This window comes from Channa argus, chromosome 13, assembly GCF_033026475.1.
Source record: "Channa argus isolate prfri chromosome 13, Channa argus male v1.0, whole genome shotgun sequence".
Taxonomy (NCBI): domain Eukaryota; kingdom Metazoa; phylum Chordata; class Actinopteri; order Anabantiformes; family Channidae; genus Channa; species Channa argus.
Window position 1 is genome coordinate 24694985 of NC_090209.1, and position 14140 is coordinate 24709124.

General features: G+C 40.5%; 2 protein-coding genes across 5 annotated transcripts; both read left to right on the forward strand.

Moving 5' to 3' along the window:
• The first annotated feature begins 309 nt into the window (after nucleotides 1-309).
• On the forward strand, nucleotides 310-6866 carry icmt (isoprenylcysteine carboxyl methyltransferase). Of its 3 annotated transcripts, none has more exons than XR_010916290.1 (6): nucleotides 310-543; nucleotides 1423-1511; nucleotides 1792-1961; nucleotides 2157-2374; nucleotides 2514-2744; nucleotides 4453-6866. XR_010916290.1 is itself a non-coding variant. In XM_067526276.1 (6 exons), the coding sequence occupies exons 1-5, from the start codon at nucleotides 325-327 to the stop codon at nucleotides 2691-2693; spliced, it is 876 nt and encodes a 291-aa protein (XP_067382377.1). In that variant the 5' UTR covers nucleotides 310-324; the 3' UTR covers nucleotides 2694-2734; nucleotides 4453-6866. The 3 variants fall into 3 exon arrangements, 2 of the variants coding, with proteins under 2 accessions (XP_067382377.1, XP_067382376.1); XM_067526276.1 differs by having other exon boundaries at nucleotides 2514-2734; XM_067526275.1 differs by having other exon boundaries at nucleotides 2514-6866.
• A 1445-nt stretch (nucleotides 6867-8311) lies between these two features.
• On the forward strand, nucleotides 8312-13404 carry LOC137139266 (large ribosomal subunit protein eL22). 2 transcript variants are annotated; one of them, XM_067526278.1, is made up of 4 exons: nucleotides 8312-8443; nucleotides 9099-9206; nucleotides 9506-9630; nucleotides 13212-13404. In XM_067526278.1, the coding sequence occupies exons 1-4, from the start codon at nucleotides 8432-8434 to the stop codon at nucleotides 13354-13356; spliced, it is 390 nt and encodes a 129-aa protein (XP_067382379.1). In that variant the 5' UTR covers nucleotides 8312-8431; the 3' UTR covers nucleotides 13357-13404. The 2 variants fall into 2 exon arrangements, with proteins under 2 accessions (XP_067382379.1, XP_067382380.1); XM_067526279.1 differs by having other exon boundaries at nucleotides 8364-8443; nucleotides 9102-9206.
• The last annotated feature ends 736 nt before the right edge of the window (nucleotides 13405-14140 follow it).

Here is a 14140-nt window from a genome sequence, read left to right on the forward strand (position 1 = left end):
TGTATGTTTGATTTTCCTCATTTTTAAAAAGATTTTTTTTGCTCCACTACACTTATTCATTAGTTAGTCTCTGTTACTGAGTCTAGAGAGGAAATTCTAAGATAAGCAGGCTATTAAGATAAGGTGGGCAAGAGAAGGAAAAACAGCCTTATATCTTCACATTTTTTTTAAATTCTCATTTATGACTGGTTATTAACTGTACACATCACTGGCAATAATCCAAAAAAAAAAAAAAGACAAATCCGTAAGTCACTAATGGGAATCACGCTGTCATGTAAGTATCGCGAGAGTTCGTTTCGCTCAGTACTTTCCGGTCCTTGCAACATGGCAGGCACTAAGTTGATGCTGGAAGGAAGAGTAAGTGTAAAATGCTTTATTTTAGGACTCAGCGTGGTTGTAATCCCATTGATCAGAACCTGGTTTGGACGTGTCGACTGGGTCTTTGATTATCTGACGGAAACACCCGGAAAAATAGCGATTTGTGTCCACGTTGCAGCGATCAACGGCCTCTTGCTCCTCATTTATAGGGGACCTCTCTACAAGGTAAGCGCTGACGCTAGGTGGGCGGTTTCCTGCCTTAATTCCTAGTAAAGTAACGGTACACGTTTTAACGTCGCGCAGCAGGCAGGTACTTCCAATGACACTGAGTAATTCTCGGAGTCTGACATAGTTTAGTTCGCTATTTCAACTTTCTCATCACGCTGCTAATGTTGGCTAAGTGAATCACCTAGCTAGCTAACACTAGCACCCACCAAGTTAATCTCATTGGATAAAGAGAAACCGGGCAGCTGGATTTGATGTGCTCAAGATAGAAACCTAAGCCGGGTTTAGCCGCAGAGGCTTAGTCCGCATTTGCCACTTGATATGGTTCATTTGGTTTTATAGACGCCCCTGATACGTCTTCGATGCACCGTGGGAAGAAGGCGACACCCGAAGCCCTTGCGGACATCTCTGAATTCAGGGTCGTTTCGGGTTGTGCGCAGAGTAACTAGCTTAAATAACACGGTTTAAGGCGTTTGAGGAAAGAAATGTCTTCTCAGTGCTGTTCGGCGTAATTGGTTGAGATAAAACGAGCTCAAAACATGGCCAAAATGGAGCTGAACGTTGGCTTTGAAGTTGGCTTTTAGGTCTGTAAAGTTTGACTTCTAAAGGTCATTTCAACTGTCCCTTCTCTCATGTTGAGTCAATTATCTGTTAATACATTTTTTTTATAATGTGAATTCATAAAACTACTTCTCGTTGATTTGTGACAATCACTGTTATCAAGTAATGAGACAATGGACCCATGCTCACACCACTCACACATTGGACATGCTTTTGGATTTGGAGTCTGCTATGTTGCCTGCTGAAATGTGCTGTTGATCAGCAGATTTTAGGGCCGTTTGCTTTTCCTTTGCTAACGTGAGTTTTCCGTCTCTCTAGGTTGCTGTGCGAGCTTGTTTTCTGGGAGTCACTTTCGGCTGTGGCTTAGTTATAAGCTTCTCTGAAACCACATGGACACATTTTGGCTGGTATTTAGAAATGTTCAATCTCTCTGCATGTGCTTTTAAACAAAACCAGCTCCATATCAGAATAAAATGTACTGTGATGTCTTTACTATTGTACATTTCATAGTGTGGCCCAGAGTAAGCAGTAAGAAGTTTCTATACTGTTAAATCGAGATGCATTGAACTTGAGAGAAAATATATTTTTAAAATGATCAAAATTATGATAATTCACTACTGACACACAGTGAATGAGGATATCTAGCTCATTATGACAGCAGGGTGCAGTAATCGTGCCTGTCTGCAGGTACTTGTGCTCCCTGTCGTTCTTCCACTACTCTGAGTACTTGGTGACGGCCATCATCAACCCTCGCAGCCTGTCGCTGGACTCGTTCCTGCTCAACCACAGTGTGGAGTACACGCTGGCTGCTGTCTCGTCATGGGTGGAGTTTACTGTGGAGAAGCTAACAGTTCCAGGTTGGTGGCTCATACGTTTCACCGTCGATGTTGCAGTATATTAGTGAAAAATCTGCTGAACTAATGTTTAGCTCAACAGACTGGACGCACACGGCATGGATGAGTAAAAAGCGCAGTACTCAAGTCAAGTAATGAGTCTCTGTGAAGTAGAAGTTTGAGTTCACCCTTACATTATGTCATGTTCCTCTGGGTCAGAGTTAAAGCAGCTGAACTGGCTGAGCGTCCTGGGTCTGCTCATGGTGTTGTGTGGCGAAGGCCTGCGGAAGTCGGCCATGCTGACCGCCGGCTCTAACTTCAACCACATTGTCCAGAACGAGAAGGCCCAGAGCCACGTGCTGGTCACCAGCGGGGTCTACTCCTTCTTCAGGCACCCTTCATACGTGGGCTGGTTCTACTGGAGCATAGGAACACAGGTGAGCATCAACCGCTCTGCTCAACATCAAGCCTCTACATTCTGTCATCATAATTTTGAATCTTACCAACTCTACGCAGCAGTGCTCCACTGCGGAAAATAATAGTTTGAACATGTTGTTCTTTAACTCGCCGTTGCAGATCATGCTGTGTAACCCCGTGTGTATAGTGGGCTACACGATAGCCAGCTGGCGGTTCTTCCGGGAGCGGATCGAGGAGGAGGAGCTTTCCCTCATCCACTTCTTTGCTGACGAGTATGTGGAGTACAAGAAGAAGGTTCCCACTGGGCTGCCCTTTATCTCAGGCATCCGTGTCAACTAGACCCAGGAGCTGGATGTTACAGACTCACAACACTGAAGCAGGTCAGACCCGGTGGGTGTGTGGCGTCCGCTGTGGCGGCTGCCCTCCAGAGGGGGAACCTGTATCTGTCTGGGAGCTGCAGGCTCTTAACCAGAGACCATGACAGCTGGGACAGCAGCAGGCAGCTGGGCTGCTGCTTTTCTACTAAGCTCCAGAATCCATTTACAGACCAGACAACCTCCACTGTACAAATGTACTCCAAAAAAATCCACGTCGTCTGATTCTGCCGTTTTTATGTTTATGTGCATCTGTCACGATCAGTGTTTGATCTGTATCATGTGTCAGCAGAGAGTGAAATGTCCAGAGTTTCACAGGAAAGGGAGCGGGTTCAATAATTTTCTTTAAATAATAAGTTTATTAACATGAAAAGACACTGCCACCACTATTTCTAGGTTAGTCAGTGTTCTTTCATTATATTTTGCTGTTAATTTGGAAATTCAAACAAAAGCTTCAAACAACTTCACTGACTTCCAACTGCTTTCTATTTAAAAATTAAAGATCACATTTTTTTATCATTATCCAAGTTCTTTGGTATCCTGTATCTACCTTCTGCTACTCAGGAGAGTCAAAGCTGGTCAAGTACTGCTCTGGCTCAAAAACTGAAGATGTTTCTATGAATAAAAAACAATAACTGCAAGAAGCCAGCTTCTGAAATTGACATGACAGGATTCTTGGTTGTGAAGATGTTTCACTCTGCTAGATTTTTTTTACAACCATAGTATTGCTCTTGTCTGTCTTGCTCCAAAGCTCCACTACAAGTTGGACATCTTTTAATTGTCTGTAGTAGTAATAATAATAATAATAATGAATAATAATAATACACTTTTTCGAGGTGACAGCCTCTCCATTAAAACAGATTACATAAATGACTGCTACAGTAATAAAGGAAACAATAGTTATTTTTTTTTAATAATTACACATTAAATGTACTTATATACATTACAATTAATTGTATATAAGGGGGGCGACTGTAGCTCAGTTGGTAAGGCAGTCGTCCACGGACCACAGGGTCCGTGGCTCGATCCCCCCAACAGCTCATTCCCTTCCCGAGCTGTGCAGTGCTGGTCCAAGCCCGCTAGAAATTGGGGTGGGTTTCGTCAGGCGATAAAACTGTGCCAAATAAACATGGGGACCCTGAACCCACGGGATAAACCAAAAGGAAAGGTTTCTGTCAGGATGTTTGAGATCGCTTAAAAAATTGAAAATCTTTATTATAATCTAAAATTTTACTAAGAGTTTTCACATTTCAACTTCTACAACACAGATCCTCAAACTTTAACAGAACATCTTCATGCAGGCGTGTATCCCCCTGCAGAGCTGTTCTGTTCAGCTATGTTCAACGTGCAAATATCCTCTGATGCTGTGTGAGCAACACTTTGTTCAAAAGTCCTCTTAACGTAACGTTTATCTTCAACCTTCTAAAGTAGGCAGATAAAATTGAAATCATACAAATTTGCAGCCTTTTAATACAAATTTCCAATGCAGCTCAACAGGAAAACAGATTTTATACTAAAGGTTCCAGCAGATTTTAAATCCACATCATGTGACCATAGGTGGAGTGTTTGGGCAGGAAGTGCTGACTGTGTGTAGCTTATTTTGTTGTTTACTTCATTGATTACTAGTTTTTTTTGTTTGTTTTTAAGCCATCAGCCTCATTAATCCTGTGTTGTTTTCATCAGCATAACGTCCTCTTTGTGTTTCTCTTGTCACTTTTCCGAAGATTCTGAAGAGCATGAAAAATGAGGACAGGTTGTCCCTGTGATCCCTCACGTGGCTGGAGTGTCAGAGAAGCTCAAAAGGATCTTCAGAAAACACCACATAGCTGTTCACTTCAAACCCGACAACACACTGAGACAAAGACTCGTCCACCCTAAAGACCAAACACCTAAACGCAAGAAGAGCAACGTAGTGTGTTCAGTCCAGTGCAGTGAAGAGTGTTCAGAGCTCTACAATGACCCAAAGAGGAGCTACAGCTCAGGACCAGAATCAGAAGTGTACCTACACCTGAAGGACAAAGTACACTTGCTTGAGGCTGACGATGTCCACATTTTGGACAGAGAAGACAGAGGGTATGAGAGAGTAATACATGAAGCCAGTTGTGTTCACATGGAGAATCCTTCTCTCAACAGAGCAGGAGGCCTCAGGCTCAACCTGTTTCCCATTTTTCATGCTGCCCTTTCATCCATCCCCAGGAGGATTAAGACCACTTGACACATCGGCCAAGAGGGCCACACCCAACGACCCCCACCTTAGGGCTTTAGGGTCGTAATCATTACATCTTGACGACTCCACCCTGTTCCCACCTCACACCACCTCTACACGAGCCTATTCAGGCCAGGGTGGAACAAAGGCTACTCTGGAGGACATAACCGGGTTCCCTAGACACTTTATTCAGACTGAAGAAGCTGCTTGGATAAGTAGCAAAGCGCTTCTAACCAAGAAAAAGACGTCCAGTGGACATGTTTCTACCTTCGGGCTACCAAACCTGGATGACTGAGAATCTTCACCGACTTTCGTCACTTTGTTAGAAACCAACCAAATGACTAGTGTGTATATCGGTGTAGGTGTTGAGAGGCCGAGTCTGCAGCATTCGCGCTCTCTTCGAATTTCCCGAGTAGCTTCACAGTGCTGCTATCCACTCCCCAAACCCCGATGTCATGTTTTTGGGAGCAGAGCTGCTCGGTAATTGAGTAGTTCTGTGTGTGTATTTGGAATCTGCTTTGGAAGGTTGTCCCATTGGTCAGCTCGAACCCAAATGAGTGAAAGCCTCAGTATCTGTGCTAACACACAGGGACAAAGTTAAAAAAAGACAATATCCACAGAGGCTATTGTAACTGCTCCCCTGGCTTCATTTAGTCGCACAGTTTCACAATTTAGATAAAATAGTCTTATTATAGACTAAACTGTAAACGCATGTTTTGGCTACAAATCTCTGGTTTAAGGATTTAATACGTTGCCAAAATGTGGAATTACTAAAACATGATGCATCTGGGTGTTTTAGACTGTGTTCAAAACAGTTGAGAAACAATATTTAAAAAAAAAAAAAAATAGATGCTACCTGTGTTTATGAATATTTTGAGCGGAGATGCTCAAGCTTTCAACTCCTACTTTTACCTTAAAGTAACATTTTTGTGTATTATACACACACTTTCCACAAGTGGACATTTTACACGGCACGCAGCTCTAACTGAGCCGCTTACAACAAGCAGCCGTTACACACACGTTTAGTGCAGGTGTAGCACGGTGTGATGTGCAAAGACCCATCGCCAGATTGAAAGGATCGATATTTAATTTTGAAAGTGAAACTGGCGATTAAATGGAAAATGCTTTGTTTTTAATCCAGCTGTAGACAAAATGCTGATAATGCAGAACAAGGCAGGCGTCATGGAAGAAAGCAAAACCAGGTTGTGCGCTTGGAAGAATCCTCCACAGTTTGTGTGCATTAGAACAACGCTAGATGTGTAAGAGAAGTCAGAGATGACTGGTGTTCATGTGGTGTCCTCTCTGCCAAAGAAGGTTTTGGCATCTGTCAACCCCAAAACATGTTTCAGTGTCTTTAATAATGTTTTTTTTTTTTTTTGACTTATGCATATTGATTATTTCTTGTGAAAGGGTCAGAATGTATTTATTTAAACTTACGTTTTCTGTAAAACTACTGTTTGCTTTTTAACGTCTTGTGTTTGGTCGTTTTGGTTCAGCGACTCTTAACATTCAGAGGGAGCTCAAGTACAGAGCACGTTGAATGCCAGCACTCAGGACTCGCAAGACAAATATTGAATGATTCATTAATTCAATTTTAATTTTGACCACTGGGACAATCTACTAAATACTGGAGGTGTGTGTGTGTGTGAGTGTGTGAGAGAGAGAGTTGCAGTCTGAGTTTAAAGACACACACTTGTAGCATACCTGTGAAGCTCACTGTTTATGGTTACATAATGAAGCTGAGCAAACAGTTGGAGCATGACACACCTGAGTTGACTTTTGGATGTGTTGCACTTTTGCTGTATTTATTATAGGCCTGTATTAAACAGTTTGTCACTCAGGCTGATTAATTACTGCGCATTTATTCCCAGAGCAGGTTTTATCAGCTGCTGTTGTGTGTAATAAAATCGAGAAAATTGTTATGATGATGAAGGTTTGCTCTGATTCTTAAGTAGTTGCCATTTTGCAGGCCAGATGAAGAAAGTGGACTTAGTCTTTCAAATGTGATTCACGAGCCACCCATTTGCTGCATTTCAGAAAAAAAAAAATGTTCCTCTCTGGAGGCCGACACGTTCTCCGCTGACCTGAGCCTGTTCCTCATGCCTGCCTGAACAAGTTGAACCAATAATTTGGTAACACAGATTGGAATTTATCTGGAGCTGTTGTCAGAACAAGTCCTCAACCGAGTAGCTCCATGCTGAACTACAAAGACCCTTTCACCTCCTTCGACCCTCCTGCTGAAAGGCTGTCGGGACTGGACCCCATTCAGAAGAACATGTCTGGAAGTCCTTGTTCTGATCAATGAAATGTCTGGAGGCTGTGATGAGAGACTCCCAGAGCGAAAACAAGTGGTCGGCTCAGAAAAGAACAAAGAGAGAGCAGATTTAATGCCTAGTTAATACATAAGAACATGTAACATACAGTAGTCTATAACTAAATCCAAAAATAAAAGAAAACATAAAAAAAATTACCAATAACTAGCTGCGGTATGCAGTTCAATGAATGAAAGAACAGTGGTGATAAGATGACATAAATACTAAAATGGTCAAAGGTTGGCTGTGAGAAGAAATGATGCAACAATTAACCGTTGATTTTGTGTTTATATCAAGCATTTTGCAGCTGATGAATGGAAAGTTTAATTTAGCCACTTTGTGTAGCGCGAGCTTAATATTGCACAATGTATTGATTGTAAAGTCAAGTCAAGCTTTACTGTCAGTTCTTCCACGTGTACAGTACATACATGCAGACCAGTGAAGTGTACATCAGTGCAGGTAACAGAATTAGTGCAAAAATGGCTTATTCAGTCTGGTTAAAGTGGCGGAGTGACAGAGGGCTCAAGAGCAGTTCTTTAAATTAAGTTGACGTGAGGTAGTAGGGGGTTATAGCAGAAGAGGGAAGGGGGGGGGGGGGGGGGTTTCTGGAGCGAGTTCAGCTTCCTGACAGCCTGATGGATGAAGCTGTCCTTCAGTCTGCTGGTCCTGGCCTGTAGGCTCCGCAGTCTCCTCCCTGATGGCATCCGGCTGAAGAAGCTGTGTGACGGGTGAGTGGGATCACCTGCAATGCAGGGGGCTTTGCGGGTGAGACGGGTTCCATAAATGTCCTGCAGGGACGGGAGAGGGACACCAATGATCTTCTCAGCTGCTCTCACTATGCGTTGCAGAGTCTTCCGGCAGGAGGCGTTGCAGGCCCCATAACCACGCAGTGATGCAGTTCGTCAGAAAGCATAATGTGTTAAGAAAATCTCCTTAGTAACAACAGCTCTCAGATAAACATTGAAGCAAGTAAACAAGTAAATAAGTATCTCAAGTTGTACTGATGTACAGTACTTTAGTATAAGTACATAGTTACTATCCACCGCAGCAGTAATAGGAAGTTTTTTTTCACAGGCACAATAATCGATCACAGGTACACAAGTTGGATCGATATGTCTCTGTTCGATTGGCAGCCATGTCGCGCATGCGCACGTCTCGCTCTTCCTTTCTGCTAGCGTCTTTGCTATGGCGCCTATTGTGAGTATAATCGCGTGTTGGTAATTGCAAGAAAAACATGTATAATGTGATGTGAAATCCACAGGAAACGATCAGGGTGTAAAAACAGATTTGTTATGAAAGTTTTAGTGAAAACGCGGGGACTTGGGTCGGCTTTTCGGATTTTTGATGGGTTTTTGATGTCAGTTTGTAGCTGAGTTTGACTGGCCTGCTAGCTAACGTTAGCTCAAACACCGTCGATAGGAGCCGAACCTCAACCACGTTGTTAACGCCGTTAGCCTCCAGGAACGGTGGCTGCAGGACAGTATCAGAAGACATTGTCCAATTATGTGGTTGTAGAGGCGTTTTCACGTTAATTAGCTTTCGGTAGTTATGATAGTTAGCGGTGACACCTGAATAATAACTGGTACAGACTCACGATTGTATTAACGTTAGCGGTGAATCTAACGTCCGTGCTTAATTTGACAAAATGTTTTCAAGATACGATGTGTTTACTTTTGACTTTCAGCAGAAAATCTATTTCTAATCTATTGTGATGTTGTGATAATGATTGTTTTCCCAGATCTGCTGTGCTTTAAAGTAGATTGCTGCAGAATTGAAAAGGCATCTTCATTAAACAAGTCTTGATGTGCAGTGAAGTAATGCGTGTTTTTGCTTTGTGTGTGTGCGGTGTTAGCAGAAGCAGCACACCGGTAAAGGTGGCAAGAAGAAGAAGCAGGTCCTGAAATTCACACTGGACTGCACCCATCCTGTTGAGGATGGCATTATGGACGCCGCCAACTTTGTAAGTTCACCCTTTATCAGATGTGCAGCTGACAGCTGTCAATCAATACTGTGAACATTACTGCTGTGCTGACTTTTACCAACACGTAAATTAATGTCACTACAGTAAGGAAGCCATTTGGTCATCAGAGAGTCTTTTGAACTGCATTTAATTCTGTTAGCGTTAACAATGATGGATTGTCAGGTTAAAAATAGGAATAATGTTGATATATCATGGACATGTACCAATGTGGCGAACGTGTGTTATTTTACGACAAACTTCAAATTTATAGCCTGATGTTTGTGCAAATCTGATTCCAGGAGCAGTTTCTTCAGGAGCGGATTAAGGTGAACGGAAAGGCCGGAAACCTGGGTGGTGGCGTGGTTTCCATCGAGAGAAGCAAGAGCAAGATTACAGTGTCCTCTGAGGTTCCCTTCTCCAAAAGGTAAGAAACTTTCACGCTGTCTATCTGCTATTCTGGCTGCCGAGGTGGCAACGCACCAGCAACGTTGTAACTTTTTCAATTGGGTATACAGTGATTTTTAAATCTCCAGATAAACAAACCAAGTTGAACATTGGCACCTGTGTTGCAAGTAGTTGTGTGGCTTTTGAAAGACATTAGTGCATCAGTGTTGCCTGGCAGTAGTTCACAGTATGCTCTGACTGACGAGCCGTTTTCCACCCAATATTCACACGTGGTTTGTATCTGAGTACTGTATCCTATAATCAAAATGCTCTGAAGGTCATCCGTGATCTTTATCAGTGTTTCACAACTATTGAAATACTACAATTCAAATTCAAACCAGTCACATCCTTACGCTGTATTAGACCTGAGCTTATACCTGTTTTAATTTAACAGGACACACTTCTCCAATAGCAAAAAGCGGTGCTCAAAGCTTTACTGCGGGGCTTTGTGTGCACATATCTGTCCTCCGCCACCTGCAGAGGAAGTGAGTGAGATTGGATGAAAAAAGTTTTAAGGCACAAACAAGTTTAACTGCCTCCGCAGAAGCAAACCCTGATGCTGATGAGCAACACTTGTACATGAAACAAAACTGTACAGTCATAACTGATGATCTGGTGTGTGTGTGTGGTTATGTGCTTATACTGGACATGCACGGACCACATGACAGAATAATTCATACAATAGTCGATGTGTATTATTATTTATAGCTTGTTTTCACGATCGCTTAAAAAAAGGGCACAATCAGTTATTTTTCCATATCGCTCAGCCATAAGCTGTACACACACTGTACACGAGCAGCTCAGATTTGACTGTTGCACGTGTTCCTCTCAAACTTTTATCAATTAATTATGAATTATAGCAGGTTGTTCGCTGAGGCCTTGTCCCATTTATTGGCTTTTAAAAAGTAAACATTACGGCAGAGGCAGTCGTTTCTAGTTAAAGTCAAATGTTTTAGCTTCCAGTTTGGTTTCTATTACGTTTCTATCTGCTAAGAAGGCTGAGAAGATGTTTTTGTGAATGTTGCAAGTCTGACACGTTCTTCAGAAAGCCGTTTCTAGACGGGCAGTAGTGCGATTACCACCTTAACAGTAACTGTCCCCCGCTGCTGATGTTCCCTTTACTGGTTATAATGAGTTTCATCTTCTCTGATCAACAATAATTCTTTGAGTGGCTTCTTGGGTCACTGTGGAATCAGCCGTCCCAGTGATGCATCTTCCCACTAGAGGATCCAGTATTTAAATGAGATTTTCACATTAGGTGCAATTCAACTGCTATTTTATATCAAATGTCATTTGATTTAATTATAGAAAATGATTTAAAAAGTTACTATGATGCACTTCTTTGATTTGTTTCGACATTTGTCTTGTTCACTTTCATGTTTTTATTGAAAATATCCTGTTATGTTTTTTTTTTTTTTAGTGTCAGAAACCAAAAAGTCCCAAAAAACATTTATATCTCATCATTAACTCCATTTCAATCAATATTTAGTTTAATAATGTTCTTTACTGTTCACAGATCATGGTTCAATGAGCATAGGTCACTCGTTTATTAAAAAAAGATCATGTTAAAACTTTTTTTAATGTAAACTGAAAAGACCTACAAATAAATTACAATAGTTTTATATGCAATTGATTTAAAAAAAATTTATTTTATATTTTGAATTTTTTTTATGTTTATGGAGTGATGTTGATAATTTAAATTGAGACACCTTCTGTTCAGTGTTAAATTGACCCGTTTTAAAGTTAACAATCTAAAATACCTAAAAGTATTTTTTCACTTTGAAACTTCTCCTGCTTGGTTTATTTAGTGTAATTAACATATAAAATAAAAATGGTTCAGTTCACATATTTGTAACCCTCCTACATGTTTCTATTACAAAGCTACTGCGACAAAATGGAAACTAAAAACTAAAAATCAAATACTGTTTCTTTGCAACTATGAGACATAATACACTCGTCTCTCACACACACACACACACACACACATTCTCTTGACCTCGTGTTTGAAGAAATTCACATCAAAAAAAATGTTGAAAATCAGTGGTCTTCGTCCCCAAATACACATCTGAGTGGCCACTTAATGTGGATGGAGTTTGAAGATTCCTGTCAAAAGTCAACACCTGCATTCTCACACTTTAAAGACGAGGTCAAGAGAATGCGTGTGTGAGAGAGAGAGAGAGAGAGAGCATATGAGCATAGGTCACTCGTTTATTAAAAAAATCATGTTACAACTTTAATATAAACTGAAAAGACTTGCATATTAGTTACAATAGTTTTACATGCAATTGATTTTTAAAAATTTTATTTTATATTTAGAATTTTTTTCGGTTTATGGAGTGATGTTGATAATTTAAATTTTGACACCTCTTCTGTTCAGGGTCAAATTGACCCGTTTTAAAGTTAACAATCTAAATAAAAATACTTAAAAGTATTTTTTCACTTTGAAACTTCTCCTGCTTGGTTTAATTAGTGTAATCAACATAAAATAAAAATGGTTCAGTTCACATATTTGTAACCCTCCTACATGTTTCTATTACAAAGGTGCTGTTCGGGTCAATTTGACCCGGCGACAAAATGGAAGCTAAAAACAGTCAGAATAATCAAATACTGTTTCTTTGCAACTATGAGACATAATACACCCGCCTCTCTCACACACACACGCATTCTCTTGACCTCGTGTTTAAAGTGTGAGAATGCAGGTGTTGACTTTTGACAGGAAACTTCAAACTCCATCCACATTAAGTGGCCACTCAGATGTGTATTTGGGTACGAAGACCACTGATTTTCAACATTTTTTGATGTGAATTTCTTCAAAGACGAGGTCAAGAGAATGTGTGTGAGAGACGAGTGTATTATGTCTCATAGTTGCAAAGAAACAGTATTTGATTATTCTGACTGCTTTTAGTTTCCATTTTGTCGCCGGGTCAAATTGACCCGAACAGTAGCTTTGTAATAGAAACATGTAGGAGGGTTACAAATATGTGAACTGAACCATTTTTATTTTATGTTGATTACACTAAATAAGCCAAGCAGGAGAAGTTTCAAAGTGAAAAAATACTTTTAGGTATTTTTAGATTGTTAACTTTAAAACGGGTCAATTTGACCCTGAACAGAAGGTGTCAAAATTTAAATCATCAACATCACTCCATAAACCAAAAAAAAAAAATTCAAAATATAAAATGCATTTAAAAAAAAATCAATTGCATATAAAACTATTGTAATTTATATGCAAGTCTTTTCAGTTTATATTAAAAAGTTTTAACATTATCTTTTTTTAATAAACGAGTGACCTATGCTCATTGAACCATGATCTGTGAACAGTAAAGAACATTATTAAACTAAATATTGATTGAAATGGAGTTAATGATGAGATATAAACAATGTTTTTTGGGACTTTTTGGTTTCTGACACTTTTGTATAATTAAGTGACCCGGGAACATCAAGGCTGTTTCTCAGAAACAAACATAACAGGAGGGTTAACTGACAAATGTAAAACGATTTGAATTTAAAAAAAAAAACTTTATCCTGTTCCGTAAATGCTGTTTTCTGCTGTTGCTGCAGATATCTGAAATATCTGACTAAGAAGTACCTGAAGAAGAACAACCTTCGTGACTGGCTGCGTGTTGTTGCGAACACCAAAGAGAGCTACGAGCTCCGCTACTTCCAGATCAACCAGGACGAAGAGGAGGAGGAAGATGAGGATTAAACTCACATGAATTTTTTTTTTTGTACATTAAATGTTTCCAGTACAGAATGCTCGTCCTGGAGGTTTTCTTTGAGACCAACATCTCAACAATTAAATTGTAGAAGCAAAACTGCAGTAATCAGAGCTACACACACGCAGTTTGTTAGGAACATCAAGCTTCAATACTTCTAAGCAACAGTCTGGGAAAATCCCTCTGAAGCTGGTCAAAAACAAAACTGATCAGGGGGTTTTGTGGGTCTGCTCCTCAGCAGCACTGAAATCTGATCAACAAGCTGTTGTTTAGAGACAGAATGATGTGAAACTTAACTAGATTTTCCTCAGTTTCTCGACAAGCTGTCAGAAATGAAATTTTCTAGAAACTACACTTAGTCTGTGTTGTGTAGAGACAGAATGGTGTGAAACTTGACTAGGTTTTGTGGTTTTGTTGTGTGTTAGTGTTACTGCACGAGGATAGAAAATTTCACTACAATAACCACATCTAAAAAAATCTGCTGATAGCAAATGTGACCGCAAAGACAAGCAAAACAACCCAAGCAGGTCGTCAGCGAGCTGTGCTCCAATGAGCAGGACCAACTTTAAGAAACACTGGGAGCTCAAAGATGCACAGCTACCAGGAAAAAGCTAAAACACTCAAACGTCTTAGAAAAAAACAACTACTAAACGACCTCCTCCTCTAGTCAGGGGGGCCCAGCTCTCAGGTCCGGCTGATGTGCGTAGGTGGTCTGAGTCAGTGTCGATTTCATTTTAACAAATACCTGTGTTTTGTGTTCAGTTTCAGTTTCAT